Raw genomic sequence first — 27,493 nt, 5'->3', positions numbered from 1 at the left:
AAAAAAAAAGAATATAAATTCTATGAGAATAGGAACCTTGCCTGCCATATTCTTATTCTACCTCCAGCCTAAACTAGTACCTGCCATTTAGTAGGCACTAAACAGATATTTTTAGAATGAAAGAATAAACAAATACTATTAGCCAAGGAGTGGACAAGACATCTGGCATACAGCTGTGGATAAACACATGATCTATTAAAGTCACAGTGTTACAGGAAATAGGCAATAAATAAATGATTACAAATGTAACAAGTAATGCAGGCAGGAGACTACTTGTTGCTAAGGAAAAAAATATAAGCACAGACCTCATGTCATTGGAGAGATCATAGAAGTCATAATTTTTTTTATATAAAGAGAGTCAAGCTTAGAGAAATGACTTGCTGTAGGCCACAGAGCTAACAGGCTGCAAGTCACACAGCGATCCTTTAACCATGCTGCTTTGCAACTACAAGAGAAGATCAAAAGGTAATCTGAGCAGCACTGAGGTGGCTCAGTCATTTGTCTGCCTTCAGCTCAGGTCATGATCCCAGAGTACTGGGATCAAATCCTGGGACTAAGCCCAGAGTCAGTCTCCCAGCTCAGTGAGAGTCTGCTTCTCCCTCTCCCACTACCCCTCCTGCTTAAATAAATAAATAAACTTTTTTTTTTTTTTTTTTAAAGATAATCTGAGAAGTCCCTTCTAAAGGAAAGAAAGTGGATTTCTCCAAGTCCAAATTTCTACTTAATCCAAAAATATAAAATTTAAAGTGTAGTAATTTTAGGAAGTTTTATTTGTTTCAAAGTTTTATTTATTTAAGCAATCTCTACACCAAATGTGGGGCTCAAACTCATGACCCCAAAATGAAGAGTCACATGCTCTCTGACTAAGCCAGCTAGATGCCCCTTAAGAAGTTACAAAACTTGAAAATTTGTGATATGTTCAAAGGGAAAAGGGATGTTCTGTTAACCTTTTACAAAGGAGTTCCATGGTGATTCCATCTGTTGGATGGTGATTACATTACTATTTTTTTAAATTTATTTTTATTTATTTTCAGCATAACAGTATTCATTATTTTTTCACTACGCCCAGTGCTCCATGCAATCCGTGCCCTCTATAATACCCACCACAAAACATATCTATTAAAAGTTGAAAACTATCTTCAGCTTTATACTAGTGAGCTTCCTAAGGTGATTCAATTATAGGCAAAAATATGTCCATCATAGAAGCGCATAGGTGGCTCAGTCAGTTAAGTGTCTGCCTTCAGCTCAGGTCATGATCTCAGGGTCCTGGGATCCAGCCCTGCATTTCCCTCCCCTGCTCTCCGTTCATTCTCTCTCCCTCTCTCTTTCTCTCTGTGTCTCTCTCAAATGAATAAATAAAAATCTTTAAAAAAAATGTCTCCACAACAAACTTGCCAATGTGCCAATGAGTCCCATCTTCAGACAACTCCTTTAAATTGCCCTATTGCTCTCTAAATTATGTCATGGTGATGGGACAGGAGATTACTCAAAGCCACCAGATAAACACAGCATAAATGTTGAAGCATCAATTTTACTTGAAGCATAGGCAGGTGAGGAATAAGTAAGAACTGATGTATAATTCAAAACATTTTTATATTAAAACAAATATGATTACATTGTGGAATTAAATATAAAGTTAAAATTAAAATTAAGATATTAAATATGGGGGTGCCTGGGTGGCTCAGGGGTTAAACCTCTGCCTTAGGCTCAGGTCATGGTCTCAGGGTTCTGGGATCGAGCCCTGCATCGGGCTCTCTGCTCGGCGGGGAGCCTGCTTCACCCTCTCTCTCTGCCTGCCTCTGTGCCTACTTGTGATCTCTCTCTCTGTCAAATAAATGAATAAAAAAAAAAAAACCTAAAAAAAAGAAATTAAATATGATAATTCAAAGATATTTTATCATTAGAACTGGACTGGGGAAGTCAACTAGGATCATGTTCCCCAAACTCCCAGGCTTTGGTAAAAAAAACTGAGAAACTGGGGCACTTGGCTGGCTCAGTTGGTAGAACATGCAACTCTTGATCTCAGGGCTGTGAATTCCAACCCCACAGTGGGTATAGAAATTACTTAAAAAATTAAAAAATCTTTAAAAAAGAGAAAAGAAAGAAAATTTGAGAAATTGAGTTTCAAAAAATCTCATAAAGATTTTTCTTCTTTTTGAAAATACTATCTAGAAAGAATAACATATTAAGCCCTTACAACAAAACTATCACTTTTTGTTATTTAGAAGCATTTGCAACAAATTGTTTCTCAGTGAGCTGTCTGTCATCTAGAAAAACCCAAGGAATACGATATCTGGGTAAGTCATTATGATGCGGGATGAATGGAGAAAGGGCCTAGATGATGAGAAAGTATCAAGAGACTTCTCAGGTTGCAGGGAGTAGAGCTAAAATAAATAAGATTCAAATGCATTTGAGACAGATATTAACATAATTAGATCTGAAAAGAGTCTATCAGTTGTCACAAGGCAAAATGCCTTGCCAATACCTTCATTTAATAGAAGAAAAAATAAAGTCCAAATGAATAAAGCAATTTTTCCTGGATGACACAATGATTTGATATGGCCCAAGGCCTAAAATTCCTAACCATATCTAGTTACCTTTTCAACAATAACAACAGCAAGAAGGAGTACCACTAAATTTATCATGTGTCAAGCATTGTCTTAAGTGTTTCTTCTTGGTTAACTCATTTAATTCCAGCAACAATCTTAAAGGGAAAATACTATTATCCTCATTTATAATAAGAGGAAACTAATATTAGAAGAGGTTAAGAACTTGTTCAGAGTCACACGGCTAGACAATGGAGGAGCTATGATGTAAAACAGGCCCATCGGATTCCAAAAACCTCTCTCTCACTCATCTTAATTCCTCACAACATGGCCTTTACGTGAACCATATTGACTAGAAGGGCAACCAACATGGTTTCACTTGGTTGTAATAATAATGGCCTACATAAACTTAACAACCTAAAAGTCAAAGTATATAAGGTCCCAGAAAAAGAAAGGGAAACCCAGTAAAAGTTGGAGAGCTCTGGAGAGCAACCAGACATGAAGAGCAAAAAGGTCAAAGTAAGACAGAGGGGCCAAAGCATAACACAGTAACTGGAACAGGAAGCTGGGATGACATGGCAAAGTAACAAGACCTCACCAGATTTCAGTCAAATTATCCCCCACATCAAGATCACATTTGTTAAATAAGTCACAGGGATAAAGATGAATAACAGTAAATATAGTCAATAATATAACAATAACTTTGGTGACAGAAGGTAACCACATTTACGGTGGTAAGAATTTTATAATGTATAAAATTGTTGAATAACTATGTTATACACCTAAAACTAATATAATATTATATATCAACTATGCTTCAATTAAAAATAAAATTTTTTAATTTAAGAAGAGAAGTACTGCAACTAAAAATAAGTAAATAAGTTAAATTTCAGATACTTCTCTAAGGAAGTATTCACAACAGAGAAGTTTGTTTACTTCAGTAGAACTAGATTTCACTTACTAAATTCAGAATAACATTTTAACGATGGTAAGTAGGCAATGCTCAGTAATTCAAATCTCTTGTCTAACAGTCCAATGCTTAATCCCTCATTTTCCCACTCTCCTTTCAAAAAACAGTGGAAAAAAAAAAAAAAACCACTTAACAAGAATCCTTTCAACATGTTCTCATTAGGTATGCCTCCTGCAGGGATCCCCTAAAATGTCACAACAGAACAAGGACACAAAGTTGCATTGAGTTTGGAGACAGAAATACTACTCCATTTCTAGGCCAAACCACAAATGTGAAATTGTTCAGCTAAGACCTTTAGCCTATACCAGCAGCGAACAACCTTCTACTTTTCCTCAGCTCGTCCAGCACATTAATTTATTCCTCACGTCTACTACCTAATCCTATCAGAATTCAGGTGAGATGGTACCAAAAGATATCAGAGACACACTGAGCATAAGTTTAAAAACAAGCCAAGCATAATTTCCCATCTAGATTACTACTTCCCTTGACAATTTTCTTTACTTTGCTTTACTCTTGAATCTGTTAACTGTGATCAGCACAGGACAACAAAAGAACTCAAGGCACAGGGCCAGGAATCCTGGGTACTGGTCCCAGAAGTAATCATTAACTTTGTTATGCCTTAGAAAAATATCTCAGTTCCTCTGGGCCACAAGAACTTAATCTCGAAAACAAGAATACTTCCCTACACTACCAATTTCCCAAAGGTATGATGGAAACTAAATAAAATATTATATATGCAGAAGCATTATAAAAATATGAGAGGCTAAACAAATAGAAGAGATAACAGAGAGTAATGGAATAGGGACACATGTCCCAAACCGAGTAACACATCTGCTTAAAAAACACATTATTTGGCTTTGCGACAGACATCCTCAACGACAAAAGTAAGTTAATTGAGGTACCAAAAAAAAAAAAAAAAAAGCCAAAGAACAGTCTTTACACCAAGAATATCACCAGAGACCTGATAATAAACTTGAATAATTGAGCAGAAACTCAGTTATTCATTTAACAACATTTCAGTGAGCACATATCCCAGGTGGTGGTTTGTACTGGTTTTTGAGACTTCACAGTAAGTCCAGAAGGCATGGGGTTAAGCATGGACTGGAGCTGAGTGGAGATGCTTTCAAGACACCCAGCTATAACATACTGCAAATGCTGGAGAAGGGCCTTTTGTAAATAGGTAACATGAGAGAGACTTGAGTGTGTTCAAATGCTAATAAGGAGTTAGTAATGGGAGAAGCTGAAGACTTAAGAAAAACAGAAACACTGATAGGGAGATGTGTAAGAGGTAAAGTGGGATGTAAGGTCCTAAGTGAGCTGGAAAAAAAAACTTTTTATTATTTTTTTATTTTTTATAAACATATATTTTTATCCCCAGGGGTACAGGTCTGTGAATCGCCAGGTTTACACACTTCACAGCACTCACCAAAGCACAAACCCTCCCCAATGTCCATAACCCCACCCCCCTTTCTCCCAACCCCCCGCCCCCCAGCAACCCTCAGTTTGTTTTGTGAGATTAAGAGTCACTTATGGTTTGTCTCCCTCCCAATCCCATCTTGTTTCATTTATTCTTCTCCTACCCACTTAAGCTCCCATGTTGCATCACCACTTCCTCATATCAGGGAGATCATATGATAGTTGTCTTTCTCTGCTTGACTTATTTCACTAGGCATGATACGCTCTAGTTCCATCCATGTTGTCGCAAATGGCAAGATTTCATTTCTTTTGATGGCTGCATAGTATTCCATTGTGTATATGTACCACCTCTTCTTTATCCATTCATCTGTTGATGGACATCTAGGTTCTTTCCATAGTTTGGCTATTGTAGACATTGCTGCTATAAACATTCGGGTGCATGTGCCCCTTTGGATCACTATGTTTGTATCTTTAGGGTAAATACCCAGTAGTGCAATTGCTAGGTCATAGGGCAGTTCTATTTTCAACATTTTGAGGAACCTCCATGCTGTTTTCCAGAGTGGTTGCACCAGCCTGCATTCCCACCAACAGTGTAGGAGGGTTCCCCTTTCTCCGCATCCTCGCCAGCATCTGTCATTTCCTGACTTGTTGATTTTAGCCATTCTGACTGGTGTGAGGTGATATCTCATTGTGGTTTTGATTTGTATTTCCCTAATGCTGAGTGATATGGAGCACTTTTTCATGTGTCTGTTGGCCATCTGGATGTCTTCTTTGCAGAAATGTCTGTTCATGTCCTCTGCCCATTTCTTGATTGGATTAACTTAGCAAACCCAACACCCAAAGAACAAATAATCCAATCAAAAAAAAATTTTTTTAAGACACAGGGCAAATGATTATATGGGAAGCTTAAAGTGATAGAAAACAGAGTATTTGGTCCAAATCATATGTCAGCAGGTGGGTCAGAGTTCATAAAGAAGCAGCAATTTAAATCAAAGAAAAAAAGTATGGTAAGTGCAATAGTAGCCCCTCAAAGACAGCCACATCCTACTCGCCAGAACCTGTGAATATATTAAGTTACATACATAGGGGAATTAAGGTTGCTAATCAGTTGGCCTTAAAATAGGGAATGTAACCAGGTTTATCTAGGTGGATCCAGCATAATCAGAAGGATCCTTAAATGTGGAAGAAAGGTGCAGAAGAGTGTCAGTGATGAAATGGGAGAAAGACTTGACCAGCCATTATTAGCTTTGGAGATGGAAGGGAGTCATGACCCAAGTAATGTGGGTAGTTTCTAGAAGCTGGAAAGGCAAGAAAACAGATTCTCCCCTATATCTTCCAGAAAGGAATGCAAACCTGGCAACAGCTTAGGACCCATGTCAGATTTCTGAATGACATAACTGTAGGGGAAATTTGTGTTGTTTACTACGAAGTCTGTGGTAATTTGCTAGAGCAGCAATAAAACCCAACATAAGAATCTCAGAGAATACAATAGTAATCTCAAAAAAAATCATAAAAATAAATTTGAATATAGAAAAATGATGGGCAAATTAAAGGTTTCAGTGGATCACTGTAATACTCAAGCGGGAGAAAGATGGGCTTAGTGAATTCTTAGGGGACTCCCAGGGTTTAGCTCCCACTGCTACCTAACCCGAGGTCACCCTTTTCAGTAACTACCACGGTTGGCAGTTCTCACCCCAGCCCAACCTGGTCTGCTTTAGTTACATGGGAAAGATGCTTTAGAGTTTAAAATTCTCAAAATTCACTTATATTTTCATATGTTATTTTTATACATAATTTTCTAAGAATAGCAAATAATATTTTGAGTCCCTTATTATACCTAGTACAGACAGTGCCTTACCAATATAAGTATATAATCCAGTCAGTCCTGCTATGATGCTTATTCGTGAATTTGTTTGAATGTGATTAACACAGTAGGAGACAACTGACCATAGCGCAAAATTTCTCCTTTTCCTATACATAATCTCACTGTGAGAAATACTAGGTAGCTACTGAAAAATGCACCCAGTTGAAGTGAGACCCACAGAAAGACACAAAACTACACATACTATATATACCTTAAGCCTCTTCCAGCTACCCAACTGGGTGTGTGGTAAGTGTGTGATAAGCCAACCCAACCCCATACAGTGTTATGACCATCCTACTTAAGATAACCTACTTAAGATAACCCTCCTTCCACCACTTTATAATAACCCACAGGCTCTACACTTCTAACATCCACCTCCCAAGTAAACTTCAGAGCTTCTTCCAGCTTTAATGCCATGAGAACAAGCTTCTTAACCATATAATTGGTGGAAAACGCGCTATCATTTTCATTATCATTTTCACCATGATGATTACTAGGACCGGTGGGACTCTCCAGAGTATTTAGTTCACTGCCTGTGTGTTGAATGGCAATCACAAGGAACTACCAAACTCTGTTTTTCAGGGGTAAAGAGTCAACACCCAAGAAACCACATGGCCCTATGTACCCCAATATTCATAGCAGCAATGGCTACAAATGCCAAACTGTGGAAAGAGCCAAGATGCCCTTCAACAAAAGAATGGATAAAGAAGATATGGCCCATATATACAATGGAATATTATGCCTCCATCAGAAAGGATGAATATCCAACTTATCCACGGACAGGACTGGAGGAGATTATGCTGAGTGAAATAAGTCAAGCAGAGAGAGTCAATTATCATATGGTTTCACTCTCTTGTGGAGCATAAGGAATAACATGGAGGACATTAGGAGAAGGAAAGGAAAAGTGAATTGGGGTAAATCAGAAGGGGATATGAACCATGAGAGACTATGGACTCTGAAAAACAATCTGAGGGTTTTGAAGGGGTAGGGGATGGGAAGTCAGGGTACCAGGGGGTGGGTATTATAGAGGTCACAGATTGCATGGAGCACTGGGTGTGGTGCAAAAATAATGAATACTGTTATGCTGAAAATAAATTAAAAATAAATTAAAAAAAAATAAAGAAACCACATGGCCCAACATCTAAGTGGGTGCTGTCCCACCAGAGACTCAGTGATAACATTAGCTCTATGAACAAGTGAGATCACACAGAATCCCCTTCCCTCTTGTTTACTCAAGTTTGATTTGAAACCTACGTATACCCCACTAGCACCCACCTGTAAACCCCAACTATGCTTTTGCCTGGACTCTGCTGCCCAGTTTGGATCTCTATAGACACTGACTCACCTAACTGGCTTTTCAGTATGTCTTCCTAATTTGAAGAAAAATTCTGGACTCTGACCTGGATTTTATGCCATAATAATGTTTTCTATAGAATTACCTACATACTGGCACAATCTTGATACTTTGAGTATGGATAGAATTGAAATCATTAATCCTTATACACTCAAAATTTCTCATCTTCCATGAGCTGTTTTGTACCACTATTGCTCGGGAGGCAGAAATGACCTGAATCCTAAGACTAAAGGCTAATAGAGCCAAGAATCCTAATATTGGAGGATTCATCAAGGTTGTTTTATTCCTATACTTCAAGCTCATAATCATCATTTCTCTGTAAAGTGATCCATACCACCGACCACCATTTAATAAACTATCTGCCACAAAGGTGTACCATTTTGTAACATTTTTACTCTTAGACCACAAGCCTCAACAAAAGTAGATCATTCCATATTCCACTTCCAGAAATCTGTTTTCTCACCCAAGAGAAAGGAAAAAGTCTGCCTCCCGGCAAGGTCAGAAAATAAACAAGCACAGTGGCTGTGACGGTAGTCTTGAAAGGAAAGTGGCCTCAACATGCAGAAAAGCATTTGGGGCTAACCCACAGCCCTGGTCATTGCAGGAACTGGCAAGAAAATAGAAAGGGGCCATTAAATTTGGTGTGAATCTTGGAGTAGGCATGACATGTTTCTGTTGCCAAACATGAAATTAGGGGGGGAAAAAGACACTCACCTGCTTACAGTTTCCTTGGTATATGTCAGTTTCTAAGGAAAACAAAAATAAAATGACTCTGTGAGTTCATGACAGTTATTAAGCAGTAAACAGAATTTATTGCATAGAAAACACTAATGCTCTAACATTACGTTGTTAGTCTATAAATCTATGCTGTTATTTTCTACGGTTAGACAAATAGTTAAAGCAAGGTACTAACAATGCCAAGTTTGTTTTAGGACTATGGGAAGGTCCTGGCACTCAGCCTCTGTTTATGTTTCCAAAAGTTCTTGTGCTTTTTCTTAATGGGCACAGATTAACAGACTTCACTTGTTAATCATTCCAAAAAGATCTACAAATTGGAGATTGGTAGAATTCTACTACAACCTTCCATGGACTTAGAATCAAAGTTTTTTTTATGATCTAATACATTTATAGAAAATCTTAAACCAGAATAATATAAATACGTGGATAAAATAAATGCTAAATTTGTTTATCCAGAATTCAGACAAAAAGATATATTGTACCAATAATTGGATTATTCTTCTGGGGCATTCCAAAGCAAATTGTTCCTAAGTTTCCTCTAAATTAATGGTTTTATTCTGAGACCAACATAATAAAAAGAACACTAACTTAGAAGACCTAGTTTCAAGTCCCATTTTCTCTTGCTTCGTAACAGAGGCAAAACCCAAAATCCTTCAATTTCTCATCTATAAAATGGAAAGACTATTATTCCAAATAACTCTCATGATATTTATAAATAACCCATTGCTCTCCTTACACTACAAAGTCTCCTAGAATAATCTCAGCCACTCTAAATGCTTTCAATTACCACCTTGGGCCTGGTGACTCCTACAAGCTGTGTTTATAACCCAGACCACTCTCTTTGGCTTCATACCTAAAGGTCAGCCAATTCGCATTTCACAGGTGGTTCAAAACAACATATTCAAAAGTGAACTCAATCTCCCACCTCATCTACAAAACTGCTTCTCTCCCCGAGTTCTTGTTCTTAGTCATCCAAACTATCAACAAGGAGGTTTCCAGGCCATTCCCTTAACCTCTCCTACTCCCATCCAACCTATCAGAGTCCTGCTCATCTTTTTCCCTCTTTGTATCCCTCATGCTTCCTGTATCTCGTGTCTAGCTAGGACCCTCAGTTCCTCAGGCATGGGGTAGTAAGGGTAGTAACTAGTCCCCCTGATCCCTCTAATCCATCCTATGGTGTATAGAAACCATAATGACCTTTTTAAAATTCAAAACTGTCAAGTCAGCCTGTGACTCACCAACTTACAATCCCTCAATGATTTCCTATCGTCCACAGAGTTTTCTACTCTTCCAGTCTGATCTCCTATCACTTCTAATCTACCCTTCTGGTAGAGTGGCCCTCGTCATTCCCTACAAACATTTGGCTTATGCTGTCCCCTCTGCTTGAACTGTTCCTCCCAAACTCCTCCTCATTCAGCTAACTTGTACTTGTTATTTAAGACTCAATTCAGGTGACGTAACACCCACTTTGTTTGCATGTTTTATTACATAGTCATTGAAAGTATACTTCCAATGCATTCTAATCTTCCCTTCTGAAAAGTTCCACTTGTGAAAAATACCTTCCAATGTAACATCACGTGCTCATGTATGGTAATACTAACTTTATATCCTATGTATTTGCTGCTCTATCAACTGGTCCTATAACCTGGGCACAGTTGAGATGGCAACAGTAATATAAGTGTAAATATGTGTGTGTGTGTGTGTGTGTGTGTGTGTGTGTGTATTTTTTTACTGAACAGCTACTCCATATTAGCAAATTTGCCAATATTCCATATGACCAAATTTAGCAGTTTGCAAAACTGGTAATTACTGAGAAGGGAGGCCGAATGGTAAACAGAAAAAATATAAACATTTTTAAAAAGAGAAGCAGGTCTGAATTTAAGCTCCAGCCCATCTAGTTTTGTAATCTAGAATAAGAAATAACTCTGATGCTTAATGTGCTTATCTATAAATTGAGGATATTAGTACCTCCTTGTAGGGTTGTTGTTTATTAAATATAATGTTTTAATGGGCTTAATATGTGGCCTGGTACATGGTATATACTAAGCAACTGGTAGCTATTCTCATAATTATTAATATTGAACATTTCAAAATGTGACAGAGGACTCTCTCTCTCAAGTAAATAAGTAAATAAAAATATATTTTTTTAAATGTGACAGAATTGAGGAGCCTGGGCAGCTCAGTCAGTTAAGTGTCTGTCTTTAGCTCATGATCCCTGGGGTCCTGAGATGGAGGCCTGCATCGGAGTCCCTGCTCAGCAAGGAGACTGCTCTACCCTCTTCCTCTGCCTCCTTCCCTGGCTTTTGCACTCTCTCTCTCTCTCTCTCTTGCTTTTGCTCACTCTCAAATAAGTAAATAAAATCTTTTTTAAAAAAGTAAATAAATTTTAAAAATTTTTAATGTGACAGAAGAAAAAAATGTAACACCTTGACTTAAAATGTGAGGTACCATGATTAAAAGTTGAATGTATTTTAAAACCCACAAAAACCTGCACAACGTTGAAATGTTTATAACCCTGCAAGATTTGTCTTGGGTCCACCCATATTTATCAGACCATATTTCTGTTCCCAATTTGCTTCTAGTTAATGAGATCATCCCAATGTAGGGCCAAATGTTGAAAGAATGTCTCTACTAAAAATAAAATTCTTAAAGTAAAAAGAATCAGATGATATATTGTATTACTTTAAGATGTTCTAATCCAATTTTACTAGACTCGAAATAAAAGCTCAGAGTTATCCAGTCAATAATTCTTTCTTCAGTCTCTCTAAGGTATATAATACTTAAAGCAAGTATTTAAGATAATATTTGTAAAAGTTTCTAATTATTTGCAACAAATAGGAAAAAGACATTGCAATTAGTGCTTATACACTTTTATTTCAACAAATATCTATCGCATAGTTATTTTATCACAGGAATGCAAAATGACAAATAATGACACAATCCTTGCTCTTCAGCTCATAGTCTAGTAGAAGAAATCACACATATAACTAATAATAATAAAATGCAAGTGGTACAACATTAAAGAATTATGGGAGCTCAAAGAATTATGGGAGTTAAATCTATGAGACTGGGGTTGATTCGTCATAAGGCAGGTTCTATCTCAACTGAGGACAGGTAGGACTCAAACTGATGGACAAGGATAGATATAGGGCATATCAGCCTGAATGAGCAACTTACCACATATATCTAACCAGCTTCATTTTCTTATGAATACATGCATGCTATAGGAAAAGGGGACGGTGAAAGGCGTCTGGGTTGCTCTGTCAGTTAAGTGTCTGTCTCTTGATTTTGGCTCAGATCATGATCTCAGGATCGTGAGATCAAGCCCAAGTGGTGTTCCACACTCAGTGAGAAGTCTGTTTGGGATTCCCTCCCTCTTCCTCTGCCCCTCCTCCCACTTGTGCTCTCTCTCTCTAAAATAAGTAAATAATTTTAAAAAGAGAGAGAGAAGGAGAGTGTTGGCAGGCAGGTTATTTGTCTATATGCATGCTTATTTATCCTTTGCTAAGAATAAACTAAGTCTAAAAGAAGGAGAACAAGTAAGCAAGTTCACTAATTAGAATTATATTTATATTTAACATTTACTTAACAAACTACAACTTCTATCCTAACTAGGGTCATTGGTAGGTACTCCAAATTGATAGTGTGCAAAATTTTGTCAAGAATGCTAGACTCTTACAGATTTATATTCTTAGCCTAAACCATTGCTGAATATTATTTCCAAATATTTACATTTATAAACATAAGCCTGAGGCTCTTACTGGGTTAACAATGTTTGCTGTAACAGCCAGAGCTAGGGATATAAAGACTAGGCTATGCTCTATGACAGCTCACTCAAATAGCCTAGTTCAACAACAAAAAGTAAAGTAGGGATTTGGCATTTGCTCTTTCTACCTTCAGGCTTTAACTGTGTATAAGTGCTCCTACAATAGCCCAGCTATTCTTCCCTTGTTAGTACCCTTACCTTCATAATTAAACTTCTATGTTCCACGGACTGACTAAAATTTGTGCCCATGTCAAATATAGTTGTGGTTCCATCCTCACACAAATTCATCCAGTAATGATATTCCTCACGCCCAGGCAGTCGATCCCAAAATGTCCTGAAGGCTTCCCAAACAGCTTCCTGACATACTGGAAAACAGACAGAGAAGTACTTTATGGAAAATCAATGCACTTTGAGGTTCTCACAACAATCATGAATCTGTTTATTCAGATTCCCAAGACATTTGTCCATACTGTGCTTTCTGGAGGAGCACGGGAATGATTCTCAGTCAAAGCTCTTCTGTTGATACATGTCCAGTTTAAACTTTTCAGATATGAAGAGAATTTGAACTCCCCACTCCTTTCCCTTACAAATAGGCTCACATCAAATAGGCAGGGTATTTTCCCCATCTTTCAAAAAAAAATCCATGTTTATGTTTTATAAAAGTGGAACAGATATTGAGAATACTTCAATAGGTAGAAGAATAAATAAGATCCATATGATGGAATATTATTCAGTGACAAAAAGAAATGAGGCTCCAAGCAATGAAAAGACACAGTGAATTCTTAAAAGCATATTTCTAAGTAAAGGAAGCCAATCTGAAAAAGCTATATACTATATGATTCCAATGATATGATATTCTGGAAAAGGCAAAATTATGAAAATTGTGAAAAGATCAGTGGTTCCCAGGATTGTGGGGAGAGAGAGATAAAGACATGGAGCACAGTGATTTTTTTTTTTAGGGCAGGAAAACCACTCTGTAGGACACTGTAATAGTGGATATATATCATTATACATTTCTCAAAACCCACAACTGTACAACACAATCAGCATAAACTGCACATAAACTATGAGGTTCAGTTAAGAATGATGTGTCAAGGGCACCTGGGTGGCTCAGTTGGTTAAGCAACTGCCTTCAGCTCAGGTCATGATCCTGGAATCCTGGGATCAATTCTCACATCAAAGCCCCTTCTCAGCAGGGAGTCTGCTTTTTCTGCTGACCTCTCTCCTCTCATGCGTGCACTCTTTCTCTCTCTCTCTCACTCTCTCTCTCTCTCAAATAAATAAAAAGTCTTAAAAAAAAAAAAAAAAGAATGATGTGCAAGGGGCTCCTGGGTGGCTCAGTCAGTTAAGTGTCTGCCTTCTGCTCAGGTCATGATCCGAGCGTCCTGGGATGGAGTCTCCCATGAGGTTCCTTGGTTGGTGGGGAGCCTGTTCTCCCTCTCCTCCCTGCTTGTGTTCCCTCTCACTATCTCTGTCTCTCTCTCTTTCTCAAATAAATAAATAAAATCTTAAAAAAAAAAAAAAGAAGATGAAGAATGGGTCTATATTGGCTCAATTGTAACAAATGTACTACACTAAATGTGTGTGTGGAAGAGTAACAGTATAGGTAACTCTCTGGACTTTCAGCTGAATTTTTCTGTAAATCTGAAACTTCTTTAAAAGTTAAAATATGGGGTGCCTGGGTGGCTCAGTGGGTTAAGCCTCTGCTTTCGGCTCAGGTCATGATTGAGCCCCAAATCGGGCTCTCTGCACAGTGGAGAACCTGCTTCCCCCTCTCTCTCTGCCTGCCTCTCTGCCAACTTGTGATTGCTGTTGAATAAAAAAACAAAAATCTTAAAAAAAAAAAAAAAGTTAAAATCTATTAAAAAAAAAAAAAAAAAGTCGGAGCAGAGAATAAACTGGTGATTGCCAGAGGGGTTGGGGATGAGGGGATGAATAAAATGGGTAAAGGGTAGTGAGATATACAGGGTTCCATTTATGGGATGAATAAGTCACAGGAATAAAAGGAACAGTATAAGGAACACAGCCAATGGTATTGTAACAGCATTGTATGGTAACAAATGGTAGTGACGCTTATAGTGAGCACAGCATAATACAGAAACTTGTCTAATCACTATGTTGTACACCTGAAACTAATGTAACATTGTATGTCAATTATACTATAAAGAAATTTTTTTAAAGATAAGAGAACTAAAAATATTAAAATAATCTTCCAGAGAAAGGTACTGCTATATTAAAATAAAAAATAATTCAATCTATCTGCTAAATTATTCCAAAGGATCAAATCTGAAAGGATGCTAAACAGGTTGTCTGCACATTTTGTATAGAACTATCCTGCAGTCATTTCATTGGCTAAATGCCAGACACTGTGGACAACAGACAGACTGAGATGGGAGGGAAGAGGAACAGAGTGCTGAGGGAGAAAGATCGATGCAAATGCATAGAGATCAAGACCATTATTTTTCATTCCAAGAAAACTGAAGGCGTACCCAATAGCATATTAAGGTAAAGCCCCTGAACTCACAGAGTCAGAAAGTCTAACTGAATACTAGCACTAGCCGCACCGTGTACTAGCTTCATAACCAGGGATAACTTACCTAGCCATTTAAGGCTTCAATGTACTCATCTCTCTTATTTGACTAGATGAATCATTACTGCCTTAGCTATCTACCTTTGAGAGTTTTATAAAGTCCTTAGTGCTACATGAATATTAGTGTTATCATCATAATGGATTCTGTTTGTCTCATATTTTTTTGATAGAAGAAGATAGTCTAAGCCAAAAAAAAAAAAATTACACTTTAACAGAGAGGAAAATATATGAATATTTAAAGTTCCTCCAACAGTTGATTTTTTAGGGTTAAAATGAAACTTTGGTTGCAAACTTAGTTTTCTCTTTCAGTGAACTAACTGCAAACTGCATCCTTATAACTGCTCTTCAGAACTTCTGATATTACAGAATTCAGAAGAATCCAGCCATGGTTGACTGAGGAAGAGCTGACCACCTGTAGATTCAGAATTCTTCCTCGCTTCTTAAAAATTTCAAATGAAAATTTAGTGCCCACTAGAAGACAATGCAAAGGTGAATGTCTCAATTGGCAAAATAAATAATTTTTTTGTTGTCACAAAAAATGAATGTCTATAAGGTCTAGTTATGAAAAAAAGATACAAAGAAATTATAAAAAATATTATAAGACTGAGTATATATCTATAAAGAAAGAAAAATAAATCTCAATAATTTATTTATAATATACACAAAAAATAATTTGAAATATGAAAGCTAATATTACAAAGTTCCTAAAAGAAAACACAGAAGAATATGTATAACTTGACGACAGGCAAAGATTTCATAGATAGGACAGAGAAAGCAACAACTACAAAAGGAAAAAAAAAGAAATTAGAATTTATCAAAACAACTACTCATCAAATAAAATAAAAAATAGATAGGCAGGGGTGACTGGGTGGCTCAGTCATTAAGCATCTGCCTTCAGCTCAAGTCATGATCCCAGGGTTCTGGGAATGAGCCCTGATCAGCAGGAAGCCAGCTTTTCCCTCTCCCTCTGCTTGTGTCCCCTCTCTCGCTGTGTCTCTCTCCATCAAATAAACATACAAAATCTTTAAAAAAAAGAAATGGATAGGCAAGCCATACCTCTGGCAGAAAATATTCAAAATATATATATCTCCCACAGAACCAGTATTTAGGATATTTAAAGAATTTCTACAACTCTAATAAAAAGGCAAACAATCTAATTTTCAAAACATGTAAAAGACTGGAACAAACATTTTACAAAGGAAATATATGTATATGTGAAAAAGCGCTATCATTCACCTTCAGAAAAATGCAAAATAAAGCATCCACACATGAATCACTAACATTAAGATGGTAGTATCACTAAACTGATCTACAGATCTAAAGCGATCCTATCTGAACACAAGTTGACTTCATTATAGAAATTGATAAGCTAATTCTAAAATTCATATAGAATTACAATAACCTAGAATAACTAAATTAATTTTGAAAAAGAACAAATAGATAAACTGGACTTTATCAAAATCAAAAACTTTAGTGCATAGAAGACACCATCAAGAAAGTGAAAAGAGAAACCACAGAATAAGAAAAAATACTTTCAAATAATTTACCTGATAAGAAACCTGTATCTAGAATATATAAAGAATGGTTACAACTCAATAATTTTTTAAAAACTGAAAAAAGGGAAGGATTCAAAGATATTTTTCAAAAAAATATATTCAATGACAAAAGCAAATAAAATAATGTTTAATGTTACTAATCATTAAAGAAATGCAAATCAAAACCAGGGAATACTATTTCACACATACTAAGATGGTGGTGATTTTTATTTTTAAAGGAAAATCATAGTGCTAGCAAAGATAGAGAAATAAGAATCTCACACATCACCGTTAGGAAATTGAGATGATATAGCTACTTTAGATAAAGTATTACCTGGCAGTTCCTCATACAGTTAAACATAAAGTTTAACTTTATGTTTAACTTTATGTTTATGTTTAACATATAACCCAGAAATTCTACTTGTAAGTATACACTTAAATAACTGAAAACACCCCAAATGCCCAACAACTGACAAATGGATAAATGAAATATGGTATAGCCATATAAGGAAATACTATTATTTGGCCATAAAAAATAAACTAGTAATGTATGCTACAACATGAATGAAGTTGAAAACATTATGCAAAGTGAAAGAAGTCAGTCACAAAAGACCACACATTATATTATCACATTTATCTGACATATCCTTAATAGATAACTCTATAGAAATAAAAAGCAGATTTGTGGTTGCTTAGACCTCAGAAGAGGGACAGAGGAAATAAAGGGTTAGAGAGTAATGACTAAAGGGTATGAGGTTTCTTTCTGAGGTGATGAAAGGTTCTTAAACTCAGTGTAATAATGGTTGCACATTTCTGTGAATATACTAGAAAACCATTGAATTCTTTACATTAAATGGATGAATTGTATGGTATGTGAATTATGTCTCAATAAAATTATAAAAGTAATTCTTTCCAGAAAAGTAATATATCCTTAATTTATCCAATGGCTTTCCATTTGTGAGCTATCTGACAAGAATGTCCAATTAACAAACATGAAATACAGAATTCAGAACATGTACATTTAAATAGAGGAGGAGAACTGGGTGAGGACAGGGTTGGGGGGTAGCCTAGAGCCCTCATGCAGCTTAGAGAGAGAGAAAACCCACATAGGACACTGCAGCCAGTAGAATGAAGAGTAAAATCAGCACATCCCAGGAAAAGAGGTACTAAGAAGGGCAAAACTTTACCAGAGACAACTGCCACACACTTTGCTATGGCCTAGAAGTAGACCTGTTCTGAAATGCCAACCTTGTCAAACAATTTTCATATCCTCTTTAGTGACTGTTGAAGATTTTTGAGAAAACAGGTGATCTACAAATGCCTCTCTTGTGGCAGAGAAAGCCTGCCCTGCAAACTGCTGGAGGAAGGCAAAATGTAATGGCAATACTCTGAAGAAAAAAATGCTTGCATTTAATCTGTCTTTAATCCTGTTACTAGGACTCAGGCTGTGCATATTACCCAGTACGTAGGAATCCAGTATGGAACAAAGTCTTTCTTTAAGGTATTTTCCTCTCAAAATCATGGTGTCCAAAGCATATGGAACATTTTGGTGCAATAAGGCAAGAAATAAAAGGCATATAAATTGGAAGATAAGAAGTAAAATTATCTTTATTTGCAAATAAATAATAATCTATGTAGAAAACCTTAAGGAATACACAAAAACTACTAGAGCTAATAAGTGAATTTAGCAAGTTACACAATAAAAGGTCAATATACAAAAAGTGGTTGTATGCCTATATACTAGCAAGGAACAATCAGAAACTAAAATAACATTAACAATGGCATGAAAAAAGTAAACTAAATCTGATAAAAAAGGATGTGTAAGACCAATACACTGAAAATTATAAAAAGCTGCCAGGAGAAATTGAAGAGGACCTAAATAAATGGAGGGATATATCACGTTCATAGATCATTATTGTTAAGATGACAATTCTTTCCAAATTGACTAACAGATTCACCTCAATTCCAATCAAAATTCCAGCAGCCTTTTTGTATAAGTTGGAAAGTTGATTCTAATATTTATATGAAAAACAAAGGACCTCACATCACCAAGCAAATCTGAAAGAAAAGAACAAAGTTGAAGAACTTTTCCTATTAAAGGCTTATTATAATCAAGACAGTATGGTATTGGCATAAAAATAGACAAAGAGATCAGTGGAAAAGAAGGAAGACTATAGAGGTAGACCCACCATAGACAGAAGATTGATTTCCAACAAATGTGCAAAGGCAAGAAAGGATAAATTTTTTATTGCCTCATGTTTGTATTTATTTATGTATTTTTTGCATTTTGTTTTTTATTTTTCATTATGATCAGTTAGCCAACATATAGTACATCCTAAGTTTTTGTTGTAATGTTCAATGATTCATTAGTTGCCGAAATCTCATCCCAACACTTGGGTAATTTTTTTTTAAGATTTTATTTATTTATTTAGAGAGAGCACATGAGCAGGGGGAGGGGCAGAGGGAAAGGGAGCGAGAGACTCTCAAGCAGACTCCATGCCCAGCATGGAGCTAGAGTGGGGCTCAATTCCATGAACCTGAAATCATGACCTGAGCTTAAATCAAGAGTCAGATGCTTACCTGAGCCACGCAGGTGCCCCAAGGATAATCTTTTTAAATAAGTGCTGCTGGAACAACTGTCTTTGCATATGCAAAATTTTAACTTTGATCAATATACACCATATATAAAAATTAACTCAGAGTAGATCATAGACCTAAATACAAAACCTAAAAATTATAAAATGTCTATAGGGAAAGATAGAAAATACTTGTCACTTTGGGTTAAGCAAACTTAGATATAACACTGAAGGCAAGGATAATCCAAAAAAAAAAAAAAAGATAAATTGAACTTCATCAAAATTTAAAATTTTTCTTTGTCAAGAGACATTCTTAAGAAAAAAAAAACCACACATTGGGTGAAACTGTATGCAAAACATATAAAAACATATATATGACAAAGAACTTGTATTTGGAATACATTAAGAACTCTTACAATTCTATAAGACAAATGACCCAATCATTTGGGTTGTCACCAAAAATGATACACAAATGGTGAATGAGTACATAAAAAAGGTGCTCAACATCATTAGCCATTAAAAAAATGAATATTAAAACCACAGTAAGAGATCACTTCATATTCACTAGAATGGTTACAGTTCAAAAAGACTGACTAGGGGTGCCTGGGTGGCTCAGTGGGTTAAAGTCTCTGCCTTTGACTCAGGTCATGATCCCAGGGTCCGGGGATCGAGCCCCACATCAGGCTCTCTGCTGAGCGGGAGGCATGCTTCCTCCTCTCTCTCTCTGCCTGCCTCTCTGTCTACTTGTAATCTCTGTCTGTCAAATAAATAAATAAAATCTTTAAAAAAAAAAAAAAAGACTGACTATACCGAGTATTGCAAGAATGTGGAAAACTGGAAATCTATTACATATTATGTGGTACAGCCACATTGGAAAACATTTTAGAAATGTCACAAAAAGCTAAACATATAAGGCCCAGCCATTCCACTCCTATTAACCAATAGAAAGAAAACATATGTTCACACAAAAACTTAAAAACAAATGTTCGTAACAGCTTTCTTTATAATCACCATTAGCTGAAAACAACTAAACTATCCCAAAATGTGATATATCCCTAAAATAGAAGACTACTCAACAATAAAAGGTAACAAACTACTGATACACAAAAAGAATCATAGATGAGTCTCAAAATAATTACACTGAGCCAGATAAAAAAGTGTACATATTGTACATTCATATATAAAAGTGAGGAAAATGCTAACAATTCATAGTGATAAAAAAAAAAAAAACAGATTAGCGATTGCCTCAGTACCAGGATAAAGGGAAGTGCTAAGGGAGGGAGAGATTACAAAGGCAAATGAGAAAATATTTGGAGGTAACTGATAAATTCATTTTCTTAACTGCAAGATGATTTCAAGGGTAAATACATTTTTCAAAACTAATCAAATAGTATAATTTAAATACACAGCTCATAATCCTTCAATGTATACATTAATAAAGCTGTATTTTAAAACTGCAACTACAAGTGGAATTTTTTAAATGTGAGGATACTACTAACTGCATTCAATTCCAAGCACCCTCAATGTCTGTTTAGTTTTACAAATCATTAGGTTAAATGCAGTTGCTTCTTGCTATGAAGAACTTTGTAACAAACTTGAATATATTTTTCAAGTTTTCAATTTTACAAATCATTAGATTAAATGCAGTCGCTTCTTGCTATGAAGAACTTTGTAACAAACTTGAAGATATTTTTCAAGTTTGAAGAACTTTGTAACAAACTTGAAGATATTTTTCAAGTGTGTTACACCAACTAGCAACTGAAGCCAGACAGTCTATGAAGAAAAAATTGGGCAAACCATTAAATTGAATTAGCTTAGTTGGACATTGAATGATCTCTCCCTCTAAGTTCCAAACATTTTGTTCTGAGTGCATAACCTCAATTATATCTATAAAATCTCTTTACAACCTATGCTGAAATATTCATTTTTCCTAATTTTCAAAAACACATTTACTCTTTACAAATGACAGTAACAACTGTACCAACATTGGTACCATCTTGATCTGCTTGTGCCAACGCTTTCAGCTCTGTGAGGTCCCTTTCCAATGATTCCATTCATAAGATCTGTATTTGAAAATCAATTATTTAGGAATGCTTTTCATTTTGTTGGCTTCTTTTTCAATAGCATCTCTTAAATTTATAAACATAAGAAATTAAAAGATATAACCACAATTATTCTTTTTTTTTTTTGCTGATCTGTTCCTATTTTTCATTTTATTTCATTTAAATTCAATTAATTAACATATACTCTATTAATAGTTTCAGGGTAGAGTTCAGTGATTCATCAGTTGCATATAACACCCAGCGCTCATTATATCAAGTGCCTTCCTTAATGCCCATCACCCAGTTATAACATCCCCCCACTCACCTCCCTTCCAGCAACCCTCACATTGTTTCCTATAGTTAAGAGTCTCTTATAGTTTGTCTCCTCTCTGATTTCATCTTTTCTTTTTCCTGTCCTTCCCCTTTGGTCCTCTGTTTTGTTTCTTAAATTCCACATATGAGTGAAATCATATAATTGTCTTTCTCTAACTTATTTCACTCCCTTAAGACTCTCTAGCTCCATCTACATTATTGTAAATAGTAAGATTTCATTTTTTGATGGCTGAGCAATATTCCAGTGTGTGTGTGTGTGTGTGTGTGTGTGTGTGTGTGTGTGTGTGTGTATCACATCTTCTTTATCCATTCATCTGACATCTGGGCTCTTTCCATAGTTTGGCTATTGTGGACATTGCTACTATAACACTGGGGTGCAGGTGCCCCTTTGGATCACTATGTTTGTACCCTATACCTAGCAGTACAAATTCTGGGTCCTAGGTTATCTCTATTTAACTTTTTGAGGAACCCCCATACTCTTTTCCAGAGAGGCTGTACCAGCTTGCATTCCCACCAGCAGTGTAAGAGGGTTCCCCTTCTCCACATCCTTGCCAACATTTGTTGTTTCCTGACTTGATATAACCACATTTCTTTTTTTCTTTTAAGTGGTTATATCAAGATTTTATTTATATATTTATTTATCTAGCTATCTATTAGAGACAGAGCGCACTAGCAGGTGGAGTGGCAGGCAGAGGGAGAAGCAGAACAAGGAGCCTGATGTGGGACTTGATCCCAGGATCCCAGGGTCATGGCCTGAGCTGAAGGCAGACACTTAACCAACTGAGCCACCCAGGCATCCCCATAACAACATTTCTTAAGTGGTTATTTCCTCTTCACTATTTAACCAATAGCTATATAGATATTCTGATCTATTTATTTTAAAAGTAAAAATCCAGGTAGTAGAAATCATATTTTGTTAAGTTATAAACTGTCATTCTCACTCATCTTCAATCCTTTATTCTCTTTCCACCCTCTTTAGAATTTGCCACTTCTGGCACATACCCCATACACAAAGGCTCAGTCAATAGATTTCCATTAAAAAGGTAAAAGGAAAGCTTATTACTTAGTGATGTTTGATAGTACCAAAATAAAATTAAGAAATATAAATACCTGCTTTAAAAAAAGGTATTAATAGAGTGCCACTTTAATAAAAAAATTTAGATATATAAATATATGTAATATCTGGTATTAATTTTTTATTTTAAAAACAATTGCTTAGACCGTATTATGCTAAGTGAAATAAGTCAGTCAGACAAAGATAAATACTGCATGGTTTCATTCATATGTGGAATTTAAGGAACAAAACAAATGAGCAAAGGTTAAAATAGAAAAAGGCCAACCAAGAAACAGACTCTTTTTTTTTTTTTTTTAAGATTTCATCCACTTATCTGACAGAGAGAGAGATCACAAGTAGGCAGAGAGGCAGGCAGAGAGAGAGGAGGAAGCAGGCTCCACACCGAACAGAGAGCCTGATGCGGGGCTCGATCCCAGGACCCTGGCATCATGACCCAGGCCAAGGGCAGAGGCTTAACCCACTGAGCCACTCAGGTGCCCCAAGAAACAGACTCTTGAGAGAACAAACTGAGGGCTGCTGGAGGGGAAGCAGGGGGGATGAGTTAAATATGTGTTGGCGATTAAGGACTGCACTTGTTCTGATGAGCACCAGGTGCTGTATATAAATGTTAAATCCCTCAACTTGTGTACTTGAAACTAATATTGCACTGTATTTGACTAACTGGAATTTAAATAAAAACTAAAAAATACTTTCTTTGAAAAAATATATAAAAATAAAAAGACTTAAGGTTTGGTGAGGGAGGAGAAGTGAAAGGACAAGAGAGAGGAAAGTAAAAAAGAAGATAAGGCAGCAGCTTAGACTGAGGATCCATATAGCCCAGGGCATGGAAAATGTGTGTTCAATAAACATTTGTTGAATAAATACATAAATGAGCAAGTATGATTTCCCTGCTGTCTAATCATCTACCTCTACTTTAGCTTGCTAGCATCACACCCATCTTATGGCTTTTTATTGTCTCCTGAGCAGCAAAAAGTGTGAGATACCCTCGAAACTCAGAGACATACTATGGTCAATTAAGCTATTTTGGTTAGTAAATACAGAACTTATACACATATTAAAAAAGGATTTGATCAAGGATAATACTGTTTAGTTAAAAATAAAATCCTGGGTACAGTTAGTCAAGCATCCCATAGACTCTTTGTTTTGGCTCAGGTTGTGATCTCAGGGTCATGAGATAGAGCCTTGCATCAGGCTCCAGCTCAGTGTGGAGTCTATTTGAGACTATCTCTGCCTTTCCCTCTGCCAGTCCTCCCCCCAACCCCTCACCCCCACCTCTGCATGCTTGCTGTCTCTATCTCTAAATAAATAAATAAAATCTTAATAATAAATAAATAAATAAAATCTTAATAATAAATAAATAAATAAATAAAATCCTAGTTAATTGCTTTCAGGTCCACTGTGAGAAGTGCCATCATTTTAGACATGATAAGGTTTATGTATACCAACCAGAGAATAATCATCATGAATCTGCAGAATGTCTGCACTATAAAATATAGAAATTTATTATATTTTCATGTATATAAAGTAACTAATTATCCAAATAGGTAAGTATGCCATGGACAATACATTTTGCAGGTATATTTAAACAAATTACTGAATGATGAAGAAAAAATAATTAAATTTTCCAATAACATAAACTGGTATTTTTGACATGCTTAAAAGGCTTTAGCCATTTCCACTCTTAAACTTTCCTCTGAATCTGTATAAATACTATATTTCAGCAAGTCCCTTTCCCATAGCTAATACAAAGATAATATTTGGCTCAGTATGTCTAAATTATCACAGACTTTGAATTTTCACAAGATACGACACACATGTTAGAACTATGTTTGAATTGCATCATGAAGCCCCAAGGTTTAGATGCTCACTTACCTCGTACTTTAAAATATTTCACATGGTTTGCCACAACCTCGGTCACACTTTCACCCAGACAGGTTTTCACACCATTAGGAAACAGAATAGATCGCCTTCTTCTCAGCAACCACTGTTTCTCAGTTTCTCTGTGGTCCAGAGGTAGTTTCCTTTCAGTAGAAGGAGAAGTGTCTGTGGATTCTGAGTCAGTCAGGAAAAAAGAAACTGTACTCTTGGGTTCTTGGATATCTTCTAAAGACATGTAGGTTTGTGCTACAGAGTGAAAGCATAGACAAGTCTTCTGATAATGAACAAAGATACAGTATGAAAGGTAACAAATAAAAACTGACTTTTGTGCCGTATTTCAATTTTAAAGTCATGATCGGACTACAGACATGTATGCCTCAAGAGTGGAGGAGTGAGCTATCAATTTCTTCTCCATCTAACTCCTACTCCTTTATTTCAAGATTCTTGGTTATTGAAATAACTATATATCCAATTGTAACACAAGAAATGAGAGGAAGTAAGTCCGAAGTAGAAATTACTAAAGAAAAAAAAAACCAAAATTATTGGAGAGATTTTTTAAAAGTTTAAATGAAGCAATAACAAACACTAAAATAATAGCATTTGGTTCAACTTCTTACAACAGTTGTATCATATAATATTATTTTTAAAGAGATTATAATACAAATATAAGGAAAAAATATATAGATTTTTAAATACCTGTTAATGATGTAAGGTTTCCTTCTATCGCGACAAATATCAAAATACCCAGAGAAATCTTCCCCAAATGAGGAAACATAATCATTTGGGCCAAAATCAAAGGAAATGAGAAGAAACCAAAATCCTTAACTTGAACACCCGAAAAGACTTGAAACTTTCAGTAACAAATTATTATAAGAAAAGTCTAACATTTAAGAGTTTATATTTGAGAAATGACAAACATTCCAAAACCATTATAAATTAGCTAAATAAAAACGGTGTCCTTTCAAAATACCTGTCACTTCTTTCCTGAAATAACCAGCACAGCTACGAAAGCGGAAGAGATAAGCTAATTAGAACAGATGGGGAGAGACAATTTCTTTATTCTAATCTACCCAGCTAAGCTCTTTATGGCTCTTTCTTTGCCTTTAACAAGGAGTCCACTTAAAAATACTCTTTCACGTATGATTCACAGAGTTTCACAATTTTTATGAATCTAGTGGTTGAACATGACAGATTCACAAGTTCTCTGGGTTCTTCTAGGGTCTATGATTTGTTTTGTTTTGTTTTTTTAAGATTCATTTATTTATTTATTTTGAGAGAGAGAGAGAGTGGGGGTGGGGTGGAGGCAGAGGGAGAGAGAGTCTCGAGCAGAACTCCAAGCTGAATGCAGAGCTCAACTCTGGACTTGATCTCACCACCCTGAGCTCACAACCTGAGCCAAAACTAAGAGTCAGAAGTTCAACCAACTGCGACACTCAGGTGCCCCTAGGACTTATGATATGTAAGCAAAAGATTTACAAGCCCAAACTGACTATACCTATCTACTTCAGAAATACAGAGCTAGGTACAACTTTAGCTAGTTTTCCTGGAGCTATTTCTTTTCGGCATAGTTACTATCATGTAAATTTTTCTCCTTGATAAAAAATTTGAAAATCAGGGATGCCTGGGTGGCTGAGTTGGTTGTGTCTGCCTTCAGCCCAGGTCATGATCATCGTTCTCCTTGTTCAGAAGATAGCCAGCTTCTCCCTCTGCCTGCTGCTCCCTTTGCTTGTGCTCTCTCTGACAAGTAAATAAAATCTATTTTAAAAAAAAGAAATTTGAAAATCTTTGGTTATAACCACTTAATGTCATCTTCTGTATTTATAAAATGGGATAGGAATAGAAAACCTAACCCATGATGGGTTATTGTGAGGATTAAGTTAGTAAATACACAGAAAATGCTTAGAATATTGCCTGATACATACTAAGCATACAATAAAAATGATAGCCACATGATAACTGTGTTAGCTAGTAAACATGACGCCCGGTGTGCTTATGTACATGAGGAACTCCTAGCCAAGAAAGGGTATCTTTAAGGGGGGTGGGGTTATGGACATTGGGGAGGGTAGGTGCTTTGGTGAGTACTGTGAAGTGTGTAAACCTGGCGATTCACAGACCTGTACCCCTGGGGATAAAAATATATGTTTATAAAAAATAAAAAATTAAAAAAAAAAAGAAAGGGTATCTTTTACCACAATAGGACCAGATAAAATTCTTTGTATTAGGACAGTTGTTTTTATCAAATAAACCTAGTAGAAAGCAATTAAATTCATCAAAGTCCCTGGGAAAGCTAGGATTTACTATCAAATAGCACTGGATTTACATCTTACGTCATGTACCTCTAGTGAAGTTTTCTGGGGGCGGGGGGGGGACTGTTTGGTAAAGATCTAAAGCACATTTCTCTTGAGAAACCTAAAGTAGTCCTGACCCCAATTTCTTCAGTCCCCAAAAGGGATGCACTCAGTTGTAAAAGAAGAGACCAGCTGGGTGGTCTCTTCCTTACCAACATAAGGAAGCCTGATACCCACAAAAGCCTGTCTTTTATTGGCCTCTAGGCAAAGTTTCCAAATTTCTCTAAGGACAAGTTCAGTTACAAGGGACTCTATAGAAGGAAGGAAAAAACACATGTTTTCCAATACCATTTTATATACTTCTGGTCAAGCAGGCTTTCAAAGTATGCATGTCTACTCACAGTTCTCCCATACCAGGCATAGTTCAACAATTAGAGGTCATTTTCACAATTAAAAAAAATATTGAATACAAATGACATTTTACATTTATTTTAGCCCAGTACATTTCTAAAGAAACACTAG

The 27,493-nt window shown here is 36.1% G+C and overlaps 1 protein-coding gene across 1 annotated transcript in view; it reads right to left on the bottom strand.

Annotated features, from left to right (window-relative positions):
* IMPG2 (interphotoreceptor matrix proteoglycan 2) overlaps nt 1–26,766 on the bottom strand; it is an 85,987-nt gene extending 59,221 nt beyond the window's left edge. The window contains exons 1-3 of the mRNA XM_032350482.1: nt 24,678–26,766; nt 12,853–13,019; nt 8,865–8,896 (exon numbers count right to left, since the gene is read on the bottom strand). Of these exons, the coding sequence (XP_032206373.1) occupies nt 8,865–8,896; nt 12,853–13,019; nt 24,678–24,918 (440 nt within the window). The 5' untranslated portion in view covers nt 24,919–26,766. The remainder of the gene's footprint in view (nt 1–8,864; nt 8,897–12,852; nt 13,020–24,677) is intronic.
* Nucleotides 26,767–27,493: the final 727 nt, after the last annotated feature.

Source organism: Mustela erminea, chromosome 1 (assembly GCF_009829155.1).
Source record: "Mustela erminea isolate mMusErm1 chromosome 1, mMusErm1.Pri, whole genome shotgun sequence".
In the NCBI taxonomy this organism is placed as follows: domain Eukaryota; kingdom Metazoa; phylum Chordata; class Mammalia; order Carnivora; family Mustelidae; genus Mustela; species Mustela erminea.
Note: the sequence above shows the minus strand (reverse complement) of the source record. Positions and strands in the feature narration are given on the sequence as shown.